The sequence below is a fragment of the Oratosquilla oratoria genome, chromosome 18, assembly GCF_046742065.1.
Source record: "Oratosquilla oratoria isolate Oo_2021 chromosome 18, ASM4674206v1, whole genome shotgun sequence".
Taxonomy (NCBI): domain Eukaryota; kingdom Metazoa; phylum Arthropoda; class Malacostraca; order Stomatopoda; family Squillidae; genus Oratosquilla; species Oratosquilla oratoria.
This window is the reverse complement of record NC_134794.1, coordinates 43,334,997-43,354,996: the sequence shown is the minus strand read 5'-3', so window position 1 is coordinate 43,354,996 and position 20,000 is coordinate 43,334,997. Positions and strand designations below refer to the sequence as shown.

Genomic DNA, 20,000 nt, shown 5'->3' with positions numbered 1-20,000 from the left:
AGAACAAGAAGAAGAAGAACAAGAAGAAGAAGAAGAAGAAGAAGAAGAAGAAGAAGAAGAAGAAGAAGAAGAAGAAGAAGAAGAAGAAGAAGAACACCACCACCACAACCACCACCACAACCACCACCACCAACCACCACCAACCACCACCACCACCACTACTGCTCAAAGTACACGTGATAGTTTTCGGTTACAGTAAACAAGACGAATAGTGATATGTAGTTATGAAATATGGGATGTGTTTTATCCAGACTAGGCTGCTGAATGGTTGAATTCAGTGGCAAAAGTAGAAACTACGATAAAATTGGCCAATTTCTTGCATCATCTACCCTTACATAGTAACTCCATAGTTGTGGTTAATTATGAAGTACTGTAACATAAATTACCTGCAGTTGATTACAACACGTAATTTTGTGTCACAATACATAATAACAATATATCTGCGGTGACTCGTCGGTGTCTGTAATCGACATATTTGGTTATCGGTGTATCCCGGATGTACACCTGTAGGTTGCTGTGCTGTCTTGCCGTAAGATTTTGCGTTAGAGACCACAAGTTTGTGTATAAAACGGTAATTAAATCATAAGATAACCATATTTTTTGTCATTTAATATCTGTTTCAAAACAAATGCAGAATGAAAATAATGGAAACACATGACACAGTATGAACACCACATAATGAAAAACAGTACTGTTTACAAAATGTTCTTGTAAGTGTAGTGATAACGTTATATACTTCTACTTCATTTACATTTGAAATATGATAAACGTGTATGCTTTCTACACAGTCGACCCAGATGTGCCTAAGACGACAACGCTACTGAGTTTCATCCGTAACTATGCCAAGCTTTCCGGCACCAAGGCTGTGTGTGACGAGGGAGGATGCGGTGCTTGTACGGTTGTGGCCACAGTCCGCGACTTCGAAATGAAACAATTCAAAAGCTTCAGCATTCAGGCAGTATGCAATCATACAGCTTGGTAGAGGAAGAAACAGGATTTGATATACCTGATTTTCATCTACATTTTTGTATTATGCAACTATACATTTAATCTATAACATTACATTGGAATGAAGCTTTGGAGAATGCGTAGCTTGTGAGACAATAGAATATTATGTTTCGAGTACAACTGTAAGAAGATGCAATTGTTTTTATCTTCAAAGTATCAAAGCTATGTGTTCCACTTTTTCAGTGCCAGGCTCTAGTGTATGCCTGCTCAAATTGGAGAATTGAAACAATTGAACACCTTGGTGATCGTTACAAAGGTTACGACAGCCTACAAACCAGATTGCACATGTTCTATGGAACTCAATGTGGATTCTGCTCACCAGGAATGATTATGACAATGCATGGGTAATGTAACATTTGAATTGTTGAAGTAGTGATAGCATTGGTAGTTGTGGAAATTTTTAGTATAATAGTGTAGTGTTGTATAGAATAGGAAATGGGTTTAATGCATGTGGGAAAAAGGTAAGGATCTGGGTTGGATAACTTTGTTTCCATGTCACTGTCTAATCATACTAGTCTAATGGGAGGAGTGGGAGGGCAGGTGCAGTAAACTGACCTTGTGTTAGAAAAAAAAAAAAATAATAATAATAATAATAATAATAATAATAATAATAATAATAATAATAATAATAATAATAATAATAATAATAATAATAATAAATAAATAAATAAATAAATAAATAAATAAATAAATAAATAAATAAATAAATAAATAAATAAATATATAGATAGATAGATAGATAGATAGATAGGGATATAGGACAGAAAAAAGGGGAGTTGTGTGCAAGATTATAATGTTACTCTTTGGCCCAGTCCGGAAACCAGATTGAGTAGACAAGGATTGCTACACAAGTTTCACAGGCTGAAAACTTGCATCTCCACAGTGGCTGGCAGCAGTCCTTGTGTCCTCCCACAGATCTCTCTATTTGATTATTGTCTCTCTTATATTAATGTGGGACTTTTTATGTCACCAGCATATTAGTACAGATTGACATTGAAATAATGCAGCAACCTCTTGACCTGAGGATGTGAGGCGTGCTGGATTTTGGATGGTTATGTATGCTGTATATATTCAATAGGACATTAATACCTGTATGGTCCTTTAAAGAAAGAAAATTAAGCAATAAAGGAAGTCAATTATGTGTTTCATAAATGTTTTGGACAGACAAGCTGCTAGAAATATTTTAGCACATCCACTTTCACTGCAATTGACAACACATCTTCTCTTTGTTGAATCCATTATGGGGCTATATTGCAGAAAATATAAAATGAAAAGAAATAGGCAGGAATGCCTGTTAACAGGTGCAAACAAGAGCCAACAGCACCATGAGAAAACAGTGGTGCACCAACAAAGTAAATTTTAAAATACACTCTGAAATCCATGCCAGAAATTTGAAGGAACCATATCATCGATGGCTGGATTTTTGAAGGTCAAACTGTAGTAGGAAGGGAACTCCTTGAAACTGTATCTCTAGATGGAGGTGAGAGTATTGACTGATTTTGGAAGAGTAGTAATAGAATTTTGGCCTCGCCCCAGAAATCACAAGTAACATTGCTCACTTCGGCAGGCAACCATGGATAAAAGAAATCTCCAATAGTAAAATCAAATAGCCAAATCACCTAAAAAAAATATCTAGGTCTCACTTGATGTTCACATGATTGTCAGCCCACATGTCATAAGATCTGAAAATTAGAATTGTAAAGAAAATAAACATAAGTTGATCACATGCATGCATGGGCTTTGAACAGTAGAAGGAAATTTTAATTGTGGTCTTGATAACCATACTCACCTATACTCCCATAGCATGGTTCCCAGAAACCAAGAAAGCAAGCTTAAACACCCTACAAACTACACAAAATAAAACATTTAGAATAAGGGGATGGATCAAAACCATCCCAATAGAACAGCTGCATATAAAAACCAAAATCCTCACCAAAGAACATCACAAGAAAATTATAGATACAAAGTTCTATGCAAGGACCCTCAACCCTGATCGCCCATCTCATTACATCACACAATATAACCAATTGAATGCAACAAAAAACTACACCAGGAGCACACTACTCAAACATTTACTGCACCCTTCTTTTCATATCACACAACACACAGTAAAACACATTAAAACTCTGCTCAAAAAGCAAGCACTTCAAGACTGGCCACCAAACTCCCTAAACTATCAAACCTCTTCAAACATTAGCCCAGCAGAAAAATCCCTCCCAAGAGAAGAACAATATTAGTACAAATATGTTTAGGTCATTTACACAATACCAACATAGAATAGGTCTGGTGTAGGTAGGGAGTGTCATTGAAAAGTTGACACCTCTAATGACCATATGCCCACCTGCCTTCAGAAACAAACTACCCCAGATGCAACTGTCACACACAAGAAACAGAACACCTTGTTTTACATAGCACCTTAGCCATACCTAGGCAACAGCATGTTCTTTCTTTGTTTAGTGATCTTATGGACCAGTTTGGTGGCTGTTGCTGGTTATCTGAGAACTGTGGGTCTCCTGCTAGAGAGATCAATAGTTTGAGATTTTCAAACTCTGATTTTGTTTTGAGCCCTTGGAATTTGAATCCAAGATCCAAAACAAGTTCTCTTGGCACTTCTTATTCTACAAATATCCCACTTTATATTGGAATCTCCAACCAATACCCTAAGGTTTGGGTCTTTTAATGTGCACGGATGTGGTACAGATGAGAGTAAAAGGGAAGAGATAGGCAGTATGTTTGTGAGAAGAAAGATGGATGTGCTGGCTTTGAGTGAAACTAAAATGAAAGGAAAGGACGACTGTGAGTTTGGGAGTGTAGCTGGAAGGTACTCAGGAGTGAAGAGGGGACAAGAGAGAGAAGGGGTGGCTATACTAGTAAGTGAAGATATAAATAAGCGGGTAGTGGAGTGGAAGGAGGTTTCATCAAGGTTGATGTGGATGAAGGTGAAGCTGGGAAGGGAGATGTGGGTTTTTGTGTGTATGGGCCTGGTAGTGAGAAGAACGTAGAGGAAAGGGAGGCTTTTTGGGTAGATATAAATGAGTGCATAGAGGGATTAGGGAGAAATGTCAATGTAGTGTTGGGAGACCTTAATGCTAGGGTAGGAAATGAACCAATAGATGGAGTGATTGGGAAGTATGGAGTTCCAGGTAAAAATTGTAGTGGAAAATTGATGGTAGAGATGTGTCTTGAAGAGTTGATAATAGCAAATACAGTGTTTAGGAAGAAAGTCAAGCATAAGTACACATGGGAGAGGGTGGTGGATGGAAGGGTGGCAGATAGAGCATTAATGGACTATATAGTGGTGACCAGGAGTATGGTAGGAAGATTTAAGGATATACATGTTCTAAGGGGAGAGAGTGGGGGAATATCAGATAATTTTCTGGTGGAAGGTAAATTGAGAGTGGAGAATAGGTGGAGAAAGAGGAAAAGGGCAGAAGGTAGGGAGGTACTTAGAGTGAACTGCTTAAATGAAAAAAAAAAAAGGAGAATGAGTATAAGAAGCTGAAAGAGGAGTGGGAGGGAGTAAAGGATAGAGTAGAACTAGGAGTGGAGGAGGAATGGGGATGGTTCAAGGAGGGAGTCATAAGGTTTGCAAAGATGGTGTGTGGAACAAGGAGGGCGGGAGGAAATAGAAGGAAGGGTGGTGAGTGGTGGGATGAGGAAGCAAAGAAAGGTGTAGAAGAGAAGAAGCAGTCATTCATAGATTGGCTACAAATTAGGATGAGGGAATCGTATGAGAGGTACAAAATAAAGAGAAGGGAATTTAAACATTAGATAAAAGAAGCAAAGAGGATAGGAGATGTGAAATGGGGTAAGAGTATGACAGAAAATTTTGAAAGTAATAAAAAGGTGTTTTGGAAGAAAATTAAGGGACAGAGAGGAGGTGAATCAAGTAGAGAAGAAATGGTAAAAGGTACAGATGGAGAGATGATAATTGAAGAGAAGGCAGTGAGAGGAAGGTGGGCAGAGTATTTTAGGGAGTTGCTAAATGTGATGGAGGATAGGGAGGGAAAGGTAGTTGCAGTGGGAAGTGCTAAGAAAATGAGTGATGAGCAAGGACAATGGAGGAGAAATAGGGAAGGATGAAGTGAAAGCAGCTGTTAAGATGATGAGAGCAGATAAGGCACCTGGTTTGGATGGATGCCATGCAGAATGTCTGAAGAAAGGAGGTACAGTTATAGTGGACTGGCTGGTGAGATTATTTAATGTTTGTTGGAGAGAGGGTAGAGTGCCGGAGGACTGGAGGAGTGCCTGTATAGTTCCTATTTACAAGGGAAAGGGGGACAAGTGTGAGTGTAGTAGTTTCAGAGGGATCAGCTTGTTGAGTGTAGTTGGGAAGGCTTATGGGAGGGTCTTGACTGAGAGGATTAGGAGAGGAACAGAAGGAGTAATTGGTGAGGAACAGTGTGGGTTTAGGACAGGTAGAGGTTGTGTAGATCAGATTTTTGTGGTAAGACAGATATGTGAGAAAGCTATAGGAAAAGGTAAGGATGTTTTTTGGGCTTATATGGATCTGGAAAAGGCTTACAACAGGGTAGACAGGAAGGCACTGTGGGAGGTATTGCAGATATATGGAATAGGAGGAAAGGTGTTAAGAGCAGTCAAGAGTTTTTATGAGAGTAGTAGAGCTTGTGTTAGGATTAGAAATGGAGAGAGTGAATGGTTTGAGGTAAAGGTGGGACTTCGTCAGGGATGTGTTATGTTGCCCTGGCTGTTCAATCTTTACATGGATGGGGTGGTGCGAGAGGTGAATGCAAGGGTAGTGGGTCAGGGGTTGGAGATGATTAAAGAAAATGGAGAAAAGTGGGAGGTGAGCCAGTTGTTGTTTGCTGACGACACTGTGCTTGTAGCAGGATCAGAGGATGAATTGAGGAAGTTAGTGACAGAGTTTGAGAAGGTGTGTGAAAGAAGGAAGCTGAAGATAAATGTGGGCAAAAGTAAGGTGATGAGATGTACAAGGGGAGAGAGTGACAGCAGGCTGGAAGTGAGCATTAAGGGTGAAAGACTGGAGGAAGTGGATAGTTTTAGATACTTGGGTGTGAATGTGGCAGGAAAGGGAGGAGTGGGGGTGGAGGTAGAATATAGATTGAGAGAAGCGAGTAAATGCCTTGGTGGATTAAAAAGTGTAATGAGAAATAGACATTTGGGAATGGATGCTAAGAGAGGGTTATATGAAGGAGTGATTGTGCCAACAGCACTGTATGGGGCAGAAACAAGGAACATAAGAGGAAGAGAGAAGGAGTTTGAATATGAGATGAAATGTCTGAGAAGTATGATAGGGGTTATTTGGCTAGATAGAGTGAGAAATGAGGATGTGAGGAGAACAGGGGTGGAAAGGGAACTGGGAGATAGGGTTGATGAAAGAGTATTAGGATGGTTTGGACACATGGAAAGAATGAGTGAAGAAAGATTAGTAAAAGAGGTGTGGAAGGCAGAGGTGGAAGGAGTGAATATGAGGGGGCATCCTAGGATGAGATGGATGGATGGGGTGAAAGGGGCATTACAAAAGAGAGGAATGTCTGTGGAGGAAGGATGGGAGAGGACAGAAGATAGGGGTGAATGGAGAGGGGTTGTGTATAGATGATGCTGTGATGCATGAGGGGGAGTGGGTGGGGGATGGGGGGTGAGGAAGTATGTATGAGAAAAAAAATTGACGCAGCCCAAAGGGATTTCTCCCTGTCTTCTCCTTTTCTGCATGGGGGGACGGAGAAGGGGGGGTCGCTGAATTTATGAAGTGGCCTTGCTGTAGATGTGCTGTGTCTTGCAACACTGCATCTGACCCAGGGCAGTGGACAGGATGCAGGGATGACCTGTCATCCAGGAGGTGCCAAGATAAGAGGGTGGGAGGAGGGTGGAGGGGAGTGGAATATATAGGAAATAGAATGAGTGGGAGTGGTTTCTATGCCTTTTTCTTTTTGGCTACCCCCCATGTAGGGGGAAAAAGCCTTTGGTATATGTATGTATGTATGTATATTGGAATCTATAAGAGGTGATATAAAAATTAATTTAGAATGTAAATTTTGTATTTCTTGGTTTTACTACAGACAGATGAAATCAAAAGGTAAATTAAAGGCAGAGGAGGTGGACCAGTTACTTGATGGTAATTTGTGTCGATGTACAGGATATCGTCCTATTGTTGATGCATTTAAAAGTTTAGCTGAAGATGCTCCCCAACACCTACAGGAGAAACTTGTAGATATTGAGGTAAGATCAAGACTATTATTAGCTGCCAAGGTGGTGGTGAGGAGCCTATACTAGGTGTGTAGCTGTGGCCAAAGCCATCACCTTTGCCCTATGCACTTGAACTGATGGGGCAAGTAATTCATTGCTGGGAATCTGAGAGGAGTGTAGGATTTGAACCCACACCTAATTGAATATGAGACCAGTAAGGTGATGAAATGTACAAGGGGAGAGGTAGCAGTAATTTGGTGACAAGTCAAAGGAGAAAAGGTAGAGGAAATGGATAGTTTTAAGTATTTAGGGTCACATATAGCAAGGCTTGCAAGAGTTGGGGTGGAGGTAAACTGTAGAATGAGGAAATAAAGTAAATGTCTTGGGGGAATGAAAAATGTCACAAGTAATAAGTATCTGAGGATGGATACATAGAGAAGGTTATATGAAGGGGTGATTATGTCTACAAAGCTGTATGGGACAGAGACTTGGAATTTAAGGGAGGGAGTGGATGGGGGACAAGGATGACCCTTTATCCATAAGGAGCTAAGATAAAAGGGAAACAAAAGGGCATTAGATGGGAGTAGAATGAGTGGGGTGGGTGTTTGTCTTGGCTGGCTACCTCTGTTATAAGAAAGAAGCCTTTTTGTATGTAGATAGATATAGATTAAATGCAGAAGCAATTAATAAAGGAACAGAAAAGAATAAAGGTGTAGCAAAACATATGCATGTCATCACACTGCTGAGATGAGAGGACAGCATTACAATTCATTTTCAGATGTTTGTTGCAGTGATTTTGTATTTAAATATGGCAGGATAACATTTCATTTCATTATCAAATGCCTTGGAAGTTTGCTGGCTGAGCAAGTTAGGGTGTTACATGTGGTGAAGGTTGAAGGGATGGCGGTTCGAATCCTGCCACTGGCGAAGTTGAACCAAGGGTATGGTTCATTAAATTCCATGCTACAAAGTCCCCTGTAAGGGGCACTGTCCTAGCCTTCCAATGGGAGTAGTTTGTGATGTTAAACCATATCATCATATCATCAAATGCATTGTGAAACTTATGTTCATTTGATCATGCAATGAATTTTATATTTGGTTTTCTACTTCAGGATACTTATAAAGCCATGTGTCCACATACAGGAGAGAAATGCAAAGGGTCTTGTAAACCTAAAGATGAAAATAGAAATTCTATAGATTATTGCAGTGATGAGGAAGACTTGGTAATTGTTGAAGAAGGTGAATTAGGTGCATCTTGGTACAAACTACAGAACTTACAGGTATCAGTATGATAATTTTTAATCATCTTAAACAAAATACATCGCTGGTGAGGTTAAGATTGATAGAAGTGTTAGAGGAAAAATAGAGAATGTGGTTGAGGATTGTACATAATTATATAATTATATAATTTATTTTGATTAGATAATTGAAAGTGTTGTTGCTGTCAGTACATTTTTTGTCTACCTGGCTAATATCAAGATCAGCTACTGTAGTTGATGTATTCATAACTACTGTGATGACAACATTGCAATACTATGACAGAATATATTTTGAGTTAGTAGAGTTGGTATTATAAATGTATTTGGTCTTTCTTTTCTTTCAGCGAGTTTACAATATTCTTTCCAAAAAAGACCCAAGAATGAAGCATAGGATTGTGGTTGGCAACACAGGCCAGGGTAATGATAAGAATATTTGAGAATAATTCTTTCTTTTTTTATGTTTTTACCAATGAATATTGCTAAAGCTTTTTTAATATTTGATGTCTCTTCTCTCTCCTTTTTTTCCATTTATGTTTTTATATACTTACTACAACATGAAGACGTTTTTTTTCTTTTATTTTTTTTAACTTGTTCCACATATCTGTAGTTGTAACAATGTTCTATATTAGGATGAAGTTACTAGCAAGAGAACTATGTTTAAGTACTATTTATTATTGCCTTGCTTGTGATAGGTGTATACAAAGAGGATGGCCCATACAACATGTATATCAACACTACAAGTATTAAGAAGCTTTACCATGTGTCCACTAAAGCACCTCTGGTCATTGGTGCTAATGTGAGCCTAGCACGGGTGATTGAAGTGTTTGAGCTCACAGCAAAGTCCTGGCAGGGCTACCAGCATCTAGAAAATCTTGCCCAACACTGGCGAGTTGTGGCTAATGTTGCTGTGAGAAATGTATGTTCTGGTTTAAGATTTTTTTTATATATAGATATATTTTCCCTTTTTAATGCTAATGATTTTTCATATCATGACTTGGTTCACCAGTTAATCCACACAATGGTATAGTATACATACATATTTACATACATCCATACATACCAAAGGGTCTTTTCACTCTTATAAAGCTAATTCAGAGCATTCACCTGCCTCACACCCATCTCACACCCATCTCACACCCATGCAAACCTCTTTCATCTCACCACTCGTTTTTTGCAATTTATGTATGAAGAGTGAACTTTGCCTCCTGTCACTCTACTTGTATCAAAAGCAATGCAGCAAGACACAGTACTTACTCAGCAGGGCTTGACGCCAGTGTACCCCTTCTACTTCATTATATAGTGATGTCATCCCCCTTATCCACTGGAAAAAAATCATAGGCCACTTCATTTCTCCATCCGCTTGCCATCACTCCTATTTTTTGCATCCAATTCCTTGCTCAATAATCCCTCATCTTTCATCCAGTTTCCTCTTGACCACTTCGGTATGATGACGCCTACATAGATGTCAAGAGTCACAAGTGGTTACACGAGGATGCTGGCATCGATGTTTTGATTATATATATTTTTTGTAGTTGTACATGAGTTACCACTGGATTCTGTGAACAAGTTTGATCATGTTTTCTGTGTTTATTATTACTCAAATATAATGTGAGTAGTGTGATGCAAATTACATATGGCAGCCAATGCTGAACACGAGAATTTGAGTTGTACTGAAGTGGTTAACCCTATCCATTAATCTTAGTCTTATTTTAAGTCTTGTTCTTCCTCTCTACTTTAATCACTCTACGTCTGCTTTCTATACTATTTTTTCTTGCTCATTCCTACCATATGCCCAAACCATATCAGCACTTTTCTGTCTACCCTTTGCAACAACTTTCCATCTCAGTTCTGCCTCACCTTCACATTCACTTTATCTATCCTCATAATACTTGCAATACTATGATTTTTCAAGTTGAATACATTTAGGTTCTTCTGTTGTCTCCCTCAAATTTCAAGTTGCTGCTCCATAGCTCCATACAGTGCCATGGGCTTGATCACTCCCTTTTACAGTCTTCTCTTTGCATTCATCACCAGATAACTATTTCTCATGGCATTTTTTAGGCTTCTTAGACTTACTTGCCTCCTTTACACTATAATTCACCTCCACCACTTCATTCCCTGCCTTGTACAGGGTGTTCGGAATAAGTTTGATAATTTGTTATCTTCTGTCATTTCAGAACCATTTGAAGGATTTAATAGCAGTAAAGTGCAATGGATAGCTGATTCAGTGTACTATTGGTGGGTGTGAGAGCCAGAGAGCAGACTGGAAAGCACCAGAATATTGGAAGAGAGTGACCTGCATCATGATGATTTGTGCCGAATTAAAAAATCGGAAATCTTAGCTGCAGCTCAGTGCTCCTTGAATACCATGAAGGCCATGAGATGTGAGCTGGAAAATTGTGATGAAGATGTGGAAGCGGTGGCTAGTAGGATCATAGCAGGTGTTCTGACTCTGTTCGCACAACGAAATTAATTGAGAAGCTGCAAAAAAGGGTGCTACAAGATCCAGGCAAGGCAATGCGGACCTTGGTGAGAGAGATGGATGTCAGAGTGGCAACTATGAAGAAAGCACTGAATGAGGATCTTCTCTACTCCTCATACAAGAGGCACAAGGGCCAACTACTCACCACCAAAGCCCAAGAGAACTGACTTATGAAAGCCTAGAAACTCCTCAACAAGGTCAAACACCCAGTTGAGCTGGGGATGCTCTGGTTCTTCTCAGACGAGAAGAACTTCTGCCAGGACCAGTTGCACAATCAGAACAACAGGTGGCTAACCTACAGTCCACACAAAGTCCCACTCTTCATGAAGACCAAGTTCCCCCAAACTATGATGGTCTTTGGATGTGTTTCCTGCAAAGGCCACATCATGCCACCCCACATCTTTGAAGAGGGACTCAGACTTACTTCAGATGGCTATATTGAGTTGCTGTCCAGTTGTCAAGTGCTGGGTGGAGAGGATGGGTGCAGGAAGATCATGTGTGTGGCAGCAGGACTCTGCTCCCTGTCACACCTCTGGGAAAACACAGAAGTGTCTGTCTGAGAACTTCTATGACTTCACCAGTCCCAACATCTGACCCCCAGCTTGCCTGATTGCAACCCCATGGACTATTATGTGGTGTGGGGCACAGTTGAAAAAGACACCAATTGTACCACCTGCAACACCAAGGATGAGCTGATGGCCAGGATCAAACTGGTCTTCAGGTGTCTCTTGAAGGACACTGTGAAGGCTGCGTGCTGCAGGTTCAGGTCCCACCTGGAGGCCATGGTGGAGGCTCAGGGCAGCTTATTTGAGTGAGCTGTATTTGGTAAAAGATGTTCTTAGAGATACACTTTGAATTTTGAGAATACATCTATTTTTGGCCAAGATATGATGTTTTTCTTTCCTTTCTGAAAAAGTGTCAGATTTATCCCGAACACCCTGTATGTCTCCAGATACTTAAATTTTTTCCTTCAGGCTTTAATCCTTCAGTTTCACATCCAACCAACCAATGTCATTACTACTTGTACTTCTCATCACCTAACTCTTGCCCACATTTACTTTAACTTTTCCCTCTCATACTTTCAGACTCTGCCATCCTGCTTGAGTCTGTCCTCTGACTCAACCAAAAGCATAGTGTCATTTGCAAACAACTGGCTCACCTCACACTTCTCTCCTGCCTAGCACTCTCACATTTACTTCCCATACCACCACATCCATATACATATTGACCAACTATGGTGACATTACATGATCCAGTTGCAGTCCCATCTTCACCTCTTACTGTTCTCATTTCTGACCCTAACATAAGCTCTACTACTTGTGGAGAAACATTTGACTGCCATCAACAAGCATCTCTGTATCACTTACATGCACCACACACTACTCAATACCTCTCTCAACCTTGTCATATCCCTTTTCAAAATACATGAAAGCTCAAAAGACAACCTAACCCTTGGCCACATACTGCAAATACTCTATGTATCCACCCATTTTCTCCCCTAAATCCTCGCTGCTTTTCCCCATTTACTACCCATGCAAGGGGGGACGGAGAGGGGGGATCGCCGATTAAATGAAGCGGCCTTGCTGTGGATGTGCTGTGTCTTGCGACACTGCTTCTGACCCAGGGCGGTGGGCAGGGTGCAGGGATGACCCGTCATCCAGGAGGTGCTCAGATGAGAGGGAGGGTGGGAGGGGTGTGGAGTGTATTTAGGGATGAAATGGGTGGGAGTGTTTTTGTGCCTTTCCCTTTTTGGCTACCTCCCTTGGAAGGGGAAAAAAGCCTTGGTATATGTATGTATGTACTACCCAATTTCTCTCCCAATCGTCTTAGTTAACATCCTATCATATGCCATACAAACTACATTGAACAGACTGATCCCTCTAAAACTACTACCTTTATACTTGACTTTTTTCCCTCATATAGTGGAACTGTACATGTAAATCAATCCATCAGTATGCTTAATTCAAATAGGTAGACATTAAACAGTCTCATCAGTCATTCCCTACAGTATAACTACTTCCTCCTATATCAGACATTTTACATAACCATCTAGTTGAGGTGCCTTACTAGTTTTCATCTCTGAGTACTTTACTTGAATTTGTTATGGCTAGTGATAGATAATTCCCTCCAGATAAATATGGCATTTATCATAAATCTTGAGAGTATGTCATTATGCTGAAGGAGTTGATTTCCACTAGAAGTAAGTTTTCATATCAAACGTGAAGTTGTAATAGTGGGTTAAGTAATGCCTTGAAATAGTAGTTCAGTATAGAAAGAAATTTTTATATAAGTTTGATCTTTTCAGTGTAGATAATCTTTATTGACTTGGTAACAGGTCGGCAGCTGGGCAGGTAACCTAATGATGAAACATCAGCACAATGAGTTTCCATCAGACATCTTCCTCACACTTCTTGCTGTGGAAACGAAGATAACCATTGCTGATGCAGCTGCAGGTGGCCAGACAAGTACAGTTACACTAGAAGAGTTTCTGAATGAGGACATGGATAGAAAACTCATCCTCTCCATGACAATTCCAGCACTTCCAGAAAATACTCATGTAAGTGAGCAATAAGACTGACGGATAAAAATATACATGGAAGGTGATGGTGATTAAAAAAAGAAAAATGAACATTTACAATGGGTTTGCTGACTTGGTAAATACATAAAAAAGTAACAATGTTAATGGTTATGATAGGTATAAGATAAATCGGTGATAAAATGAATACATGGAATGACATCTATGCACTTAGAATGCTTGCCCAAGGTCTTACACTTTAATATAATTTTGTATTTCTTCTTGTTTGTTGACATAATTTTAGCCATCACTTGGCAAGGATTTCATAGTAGTGTAACTAATAAATATCAATTACTACTTCACACAGGTAAGATCCTTCAAAATCACCCCACGTGCAGTGAATGCTCATGCATATGAAAATGCTGTCTTTGTCCTGAGAACAGATCCTAATGATGATTTCCGTGTTCTTACAAGGCCAACTGTAGTTCTTAGTGGTATCAGATCAGCATTTGTAAGTTTTGAGTTTGTTTTTATACTTTTATTTCCACCACTGGTTAATCTTGATTTTACTGTGTTAATTTATGAATTATTTGATACATCATGATTTTTATTATACGGTTTTGTAGGGGTAGTAAGTATTGTATTGCGGTTAAGAAATAATTGTTATAGTTTTGAAATTAGTACTTGAAATTATTATTCAATGTTTTTTATATTCTATAAAACACACCCTTCACACCAAATCTCAAAAGTACCACCAATAGAAAAAAAAAAAAAAAAAAAACCACTGGCAGCATACTACTCAAACATCTACTACAACCAACCACCTAAATCACACAAAACGTCCACACAAACATATTCAGATAAAAGAAATACAAGAGGACATGGAAAGAAAATCAAGAAAGACAGCTATAGAAGAGATGTGAAAAAGAATAGCTTTCCTCACAGATTAATAGACATTTGGAACAAGTTAGATGAGAAAGTAGTGTGTGCAAAAACAATACATGAATTTAAAAATATTTTAGATAAAATGAGATATAAAGATGGGACACCACAAGCATAGCTCCCCTTCCCGTAAAATACAACTAGGTAAATACAACTAGGTAAATACAACTAGGTAAATACAACTAGGTAAATACACCCAGATAACTAAACGATCCCTTCAAGAATGACCACCAAACTTAATACTCGAACAACAACCTCCAAATAAAAGTCCCTCTGAGAAAACCCTAACACACCAGACAAGACCCACACTAGCATGCCTGCACACAGGACACCATCATAGAAAATGGGGAACCTCTCATACTACCATGCCCCACACTAACAAACCCAAGACAATAACACTTCTCTTTTCTAAGTGCCTTATGGTCTTGACTGGAGGCTGTTGCTGGTTTTGTGTAGGACATTTGGTCTTCTATGAGAGAGAGACTATGGGCAGTGGATTGATTTATTCGTTTATTTATTAATTCACTCAATCAATCCATTGCCCCTGGTCTCTCTTGTAGAAGACCCAGAGCCTCTATGAAACCAGCAGCAGCCTCCAGTTACTTAGAGAAGAGATATTGTATTGTTATCTAGGGCTTGTTAGTGTGGGGCATGGTAGTAGATGTTCTGTTTTCTGTGATGGTGTCCTGTGTGCTGACATGCCAGTGTGGTTCTTGTCTGGTGGGTTAAGGTTTTCTCAGAGAGACTTTAATCTGGGGGTTGTTGTTGGAGTATTTAGAGAGGCAAGGGACTAATGATGAGTACCTGCTAGTGGTGATCCTGCTTGGTAGATTATAGAGAGAATAATCTCCCTGCAGTCATTCTTTAGAACCTATCCTCTCCATGACTTCCATCTGGAAGTAACTTAGGGCTGACACTTGGTCTTTGGACTATGCCCAAGATCTCTTTTTATCATCTTCAACTGTATTTCCTTCCCTTTTTCATATAAGGAGAGTTGGCAGTCAGCAGTTGCTCCCCTCCTTCTACTACTGGGAGCTAGTGATATAGAAGCAGTTTTACACTAATGCAGTACAGAGATCTATAGGAAATATATGGGAGTGCTCAAAGAACACTCCAGTGAAATCCAAAGAAATTATTATTTTTCTCCTGCAAGAAAGATTTAAGTTAACTGATTGATAAAACAGAATTCCTGTCTCACAGGTCCGTGCTACTGAGACTGAGAAAGCGCTGTATGGCAAGCGCTTGACAGCAAAGTCATTGGTTTCATTTGCTTCCCAAGTTTTGGGTAATGAAATTAAACCAGATGACAGACCTATAGATTCTTCACCAAAATATAGAAAGGAATTAGCACAGTGCTTGTTATTCAAGGTGAGCATTTATAATATTGTTTTGTTTTTGTTTATTATACACTGTATATCTTTCAGAATCAGGCTGCCCTGGGTGCAGCCACTGCACCTCATCCTACACAATCTTACCCAAACAGTCCCTAGACAACAACACAATGTTTCTTCCCTGAATGACCAATGAGGCTGTCCAGTGGCTGTTACCAGTTACCTGGTAGCTGTAGTTGTCCTGCAAAAGAGAACTTGGGAATAGATTGATTGACTGGGGAAAATAATCTGGCATAGATAAATGGATTATTTAGAAAAAAATATTATGTTGGAGAAGCAGTTCAAGTTTATACCTAGAAGACTGAGTTTCAAATCCTCCAAATCTCCATAATAATTTTGGATATTTTACTGGAAAGTCATGTATGGCAGTAATGCAGGATAGAAGAACATGCAAATTGTATCAAGGTTGTTATGTATTGGCTTTTCCTTAGGTGCCAATTAGTTTCTCTGTTCTCCATGGTTACACGGAAGGGTTGAAGGAAACATAGGCTTCCGGCACTGTGTGTATTTCACACTGTTTACATTATGGCGCTCCGGGAAGCGCGCGAATTCAACGTTGAACAAAACAGAAACGGAAGGCGCATGTCGCCATTAACCTAATCATTTCTTTAATGTGAATACACTACATATTCCTCCCCTCTTATTTTTGATGGGTTTACACAAAATAAAATGTTACATGGTTTCTATTAACCTTTTACTAGGTTTCACTGACCTATTTGACCTCCTCAATAGAGGCTCAGTAGGAACATAAGGTTCATTAACAGATTTGTCAATGTTATGATTAGGAAGTACTTCAGTGGCACCTGCAGGTTGCAAAATGGTATCCCTGCCAACACAGTCATTTACAATTTCCTTGTTTCCAACATTACTGCTAATAGTTGGTTTAATAAGTGAATTTTCAACTTGATAATTAAACAGAGAAGATGCAGAAACTGGTGATTTTCCATTTTCAATAGTATTATACCTAGCTTTCAATTGATCACAATGTCTACACCAAATTAAATCTCCACTTTCGGTTAACACTTTTACAACATAGTTTCTGACACCTGTAACCTCAATAATAATGCCTGGTAACCAAGGTTCACCTCTAGAATAGTTTTTTGCAAAAACTGCTTGCCCAACTTCAAATCTGCTTTCTACACAATCAAGAGCATTCTTCTTGTTAACTAGCACACTTTCTTCCTCCTTTGTTTTAGTCGTTTTACATATGTCCAGAGGATATTTAAATTTTCTGTGAAACATCATTTCTGCAGGGCTTTCTTTTGTACCTGAATGAATGGTTCTCCTATTGTTATACAGAAACCTACTAACTCTTGTGTTAATTGATCCACTGTGATATTTTAGCATTCCCTGTTTAAAACTTTTAACATATCTCTCTGCTAATCCATTAGATGCTGGGTGAAAGGGAGCTGGATTGATCAGTTTTATTCCATTCCTTTCATAAAACTCTTTGATATCAGCAGAAACAAAATAAGCAGCATTATCCGAAACAATGACATCAGGAATACCAAAATTAGCAAAGCTTTTTCTTAACAATTCCATAGTATTAGCACTTGTCATGCTTGAAGTATATTGAACATCAATAAACTTAGAATAAGAATCTACTATGATAAAAAAATACTTATTTTCTATTGGTCCACAATAATCAATGTGAATCCTACTCCAAGGCTTACTAGCAAAATTCCACATCAATTTGCTACAAGAAACTTGATTATTTCTAACACTACATTCATTACAACTCTTTGCAAGCTCTTCAATATCATCAGAAAGCCTGGGCCACCAAATGTTTTCTCTGGCTTCAGCTTTCATTGCCACAATTCCATTATGACTGGAATGTAGTAGCTCTAACACTTTAGCTCTTAAGGGGGTACGCGACACCTGGGGGGGTGAATTTGGTCAAGATATGTCATTTTTCAAAACTGTGTTCAAAATGTTCGTATACCACTTAGAAATAAATCCCGACAAATAATTTTCCAGCCGCGCGCAATTTAAAGGTCCTGGGTGAGGTTTAAAGGGACAGATTTAAAGGCGCAACCCACACTAGAGGGAGGCGTGCCACTTAGGACCTTCAGGCGCAGCGAATAACGTTGAAATTTGATTGAATTTACACTCGCCCAGTGTATCAACGGCCAATATGATTGTGGAGGGGAAGGGAGGAAGGTGGAGGGAGAATATTTCGCCAACTTTGTGCGAAACTAAGCGTTAGTTCCCGGCTAGCTCTGAAAAGGGAAGTACGCATGTCTCATGAGCTCTCATTGCAATCTATTACTTTAGCTAGTACATATTACTCTTTAGTACAGTCATCATGGGTAGCAAAAAGAACAAAAGAACATCACAATGACAAAAAACAGCAGTTAAAGATGGCAAGCAGTCAAAGACGACTAAAGATCTCACCACCTCTCACTCCACCACCGCCCTCACCTGCACCTCTGTGACGGTGACAGAGGTAAAGGACAACATTAGACTAAACAATTCAAAGAGGAAGATTAAATCCAAAGAAGAAAGCAAGAGGAAAAAGATCAAGGCTATACAGGAAGAAGAAAGAAGAAGGGACATCATATGATGCTGGAGGGGGTGCCCTACCAACATAGATTGGCGAGGGGAATCTGATGAGGAAAGAGAAGGCGCCCACTACTGGAAAATAAACCTCTTTCCAATGATTTAGATACCCTGAAGACCCCCAGCAGAGAGGTTTCATATGAAGAAACCGCCAAAGGTGCAAAAAAGCAAATTATATGATGTTGTCGTCTGCGTCGTCACTACTGTGACATACTTATACTTTAGTTTTTCAGTATTTAAAGTACTTATAATTAAAATATGTTGATCATTTTTACTGTACTTATTATATAATAAGAATTAAGCCATGAAAAAATCAGTCAAATTGGTGAAACTATAAGCAAGTTACAGATATATTCATATTTCAAGTTGCCATATCTCCGTTCGATATTTTTCTACTTTTTTTTAATCATAAAAAATCTAATATACATCAGATTTAGATGAAACTTACAGGGAATATTACTTTTAGTAACTGCTAGGGCCGATCGTTTGAATATTTTGAATAGGATGAAAGAGTTCAGAGTAATAATGGAAACGAGCAAAAAATTGTATTTTTCACGATTTTTGCCAGACATTAAAATTGAAATGCCTGTATGCAAAAGTATAAAGGAAATTGTTCAATTACTCAATGACCAGCCCTAGGTGTGCCTACTGACTAATCATAGCCAAAATATAAAACAAATTGGTCCACGTATTATGGTGCTGTGCACTTTTAAATGTCGCTACTGGTATACGTACATGTGTACATGTGTACATACATCATTCTGCTTCACCTAAAATGTAGGCAATATGGATACCTATTTACCTGAGAAGTTTCAGCTCTTTACTCTAAATATTTTAGAAAATGACCTCCAGGTGTCGCGTACCCCCTTAAATTCCAAGTCTCTGCCCCATACTATGCTTTTGGTACAATCACCTCTACATATCTTCTCTGCATCCGTTCCCAGATGCCTATGTCTCAGGAAACTTTTCAATACCTCAAGACATTTATTTGATTCTCTTAATCTACAATTTACCTACACCCCCCCACTCCTCCATTTCTTACCATGTGCGACCCCAAATACTTAAAACTGTCCACCTCCTTCAGCCTCTCTCCTCTAAGAATTACTTCCAACTTGCTACTGTCCTCTCCTCTTGTACATCACATCACCTTAGTTTTGCCCATATTTACCTACTTTCTTCTGTCACATACTTTCCCAAACTCTGTCACTGACTGCCTTAATCCCAGTATTAAACAGAATATTATTCAAAGTATGTGTTTTTTACAGACTATTTTAGGCATTGTTGGCACAAAGGCAGATGCAGCTATACAGAGTGGTGGTAAAGACCTGAAACGTCCTCCATCCTTCAGTAAACAGGAATTTGATCAGAATGTAGACACCTGGCCAATTGGAAAACCAGTGCCAAAATTGGAGTCGCTTCTTCAGTTGTCAGGTAGGAAGGAAAGTAGTGAAAAAGAAGGTGTAGTTGTGTTAGTTTATTAACCCATGTGTGGTTATGTCATGTAATACTCCTTTAATTTACCTGATTATCATGAATGTATGTCTATGGTATCTTGCTACATTGCTTCTGACCCAGGGCAGTGGGCAAGATACAAGATGAGAGGGGGAAAGGGTGATGGGAGTAGGTACATGCCTTTGACTTTGGCTACCTCTGTTGTAAGGTGGAAAAAGCTCTTG

General features: G+C 39.2%; 1 protein-coding gene across 1 annotated transcript in view; it reads left to right on the top strand.

Annotated features, from left to right (window-relative positions):
• Nucleotides 1–20,000, top strand: part of LOC143035178 (uncharacterized) — a 121,720-nt gene that overhangs the window by 32,566 nt on the left and 69,154 nt on the right. Inside the window, exons 3-12 of the mRNA XM_076201844.1 lie at nt 789–958; nt 1,192–1,352; nt 7,050–7,209; nt 8,289–8,456; nt 8,780–8,852; nt 9,128–9,351; nt 13,253–13,474; nt 13,800–13,943; nt 15,575–15,742; nt 19,590–19,755. Coding sequence (XP_076057959.1) covers nt 789–958; nt 1,192–1,352; nt 7,050–7,209; nt 8,289–8,456; nt 8,780–8,852; nt 9,128–9,351; nt 13,253–13,474; nt 13,800–13,943; nt 15,575–15,742; nt 19,590–19,755 — 1,656 coding nt within the window. The remainder of the gene's footprint in view (nt 1–788; nt 959–1,191; nt 1,353–7,049; nt 7,210–8,288; nt 8,457–8,779; nt 8,853–9,127; nt 9,352–13,252; nt 13,475–13,799; nt 13,944–15,574; nt 15,743–19,589; nt 19,756–20,000) is intronic.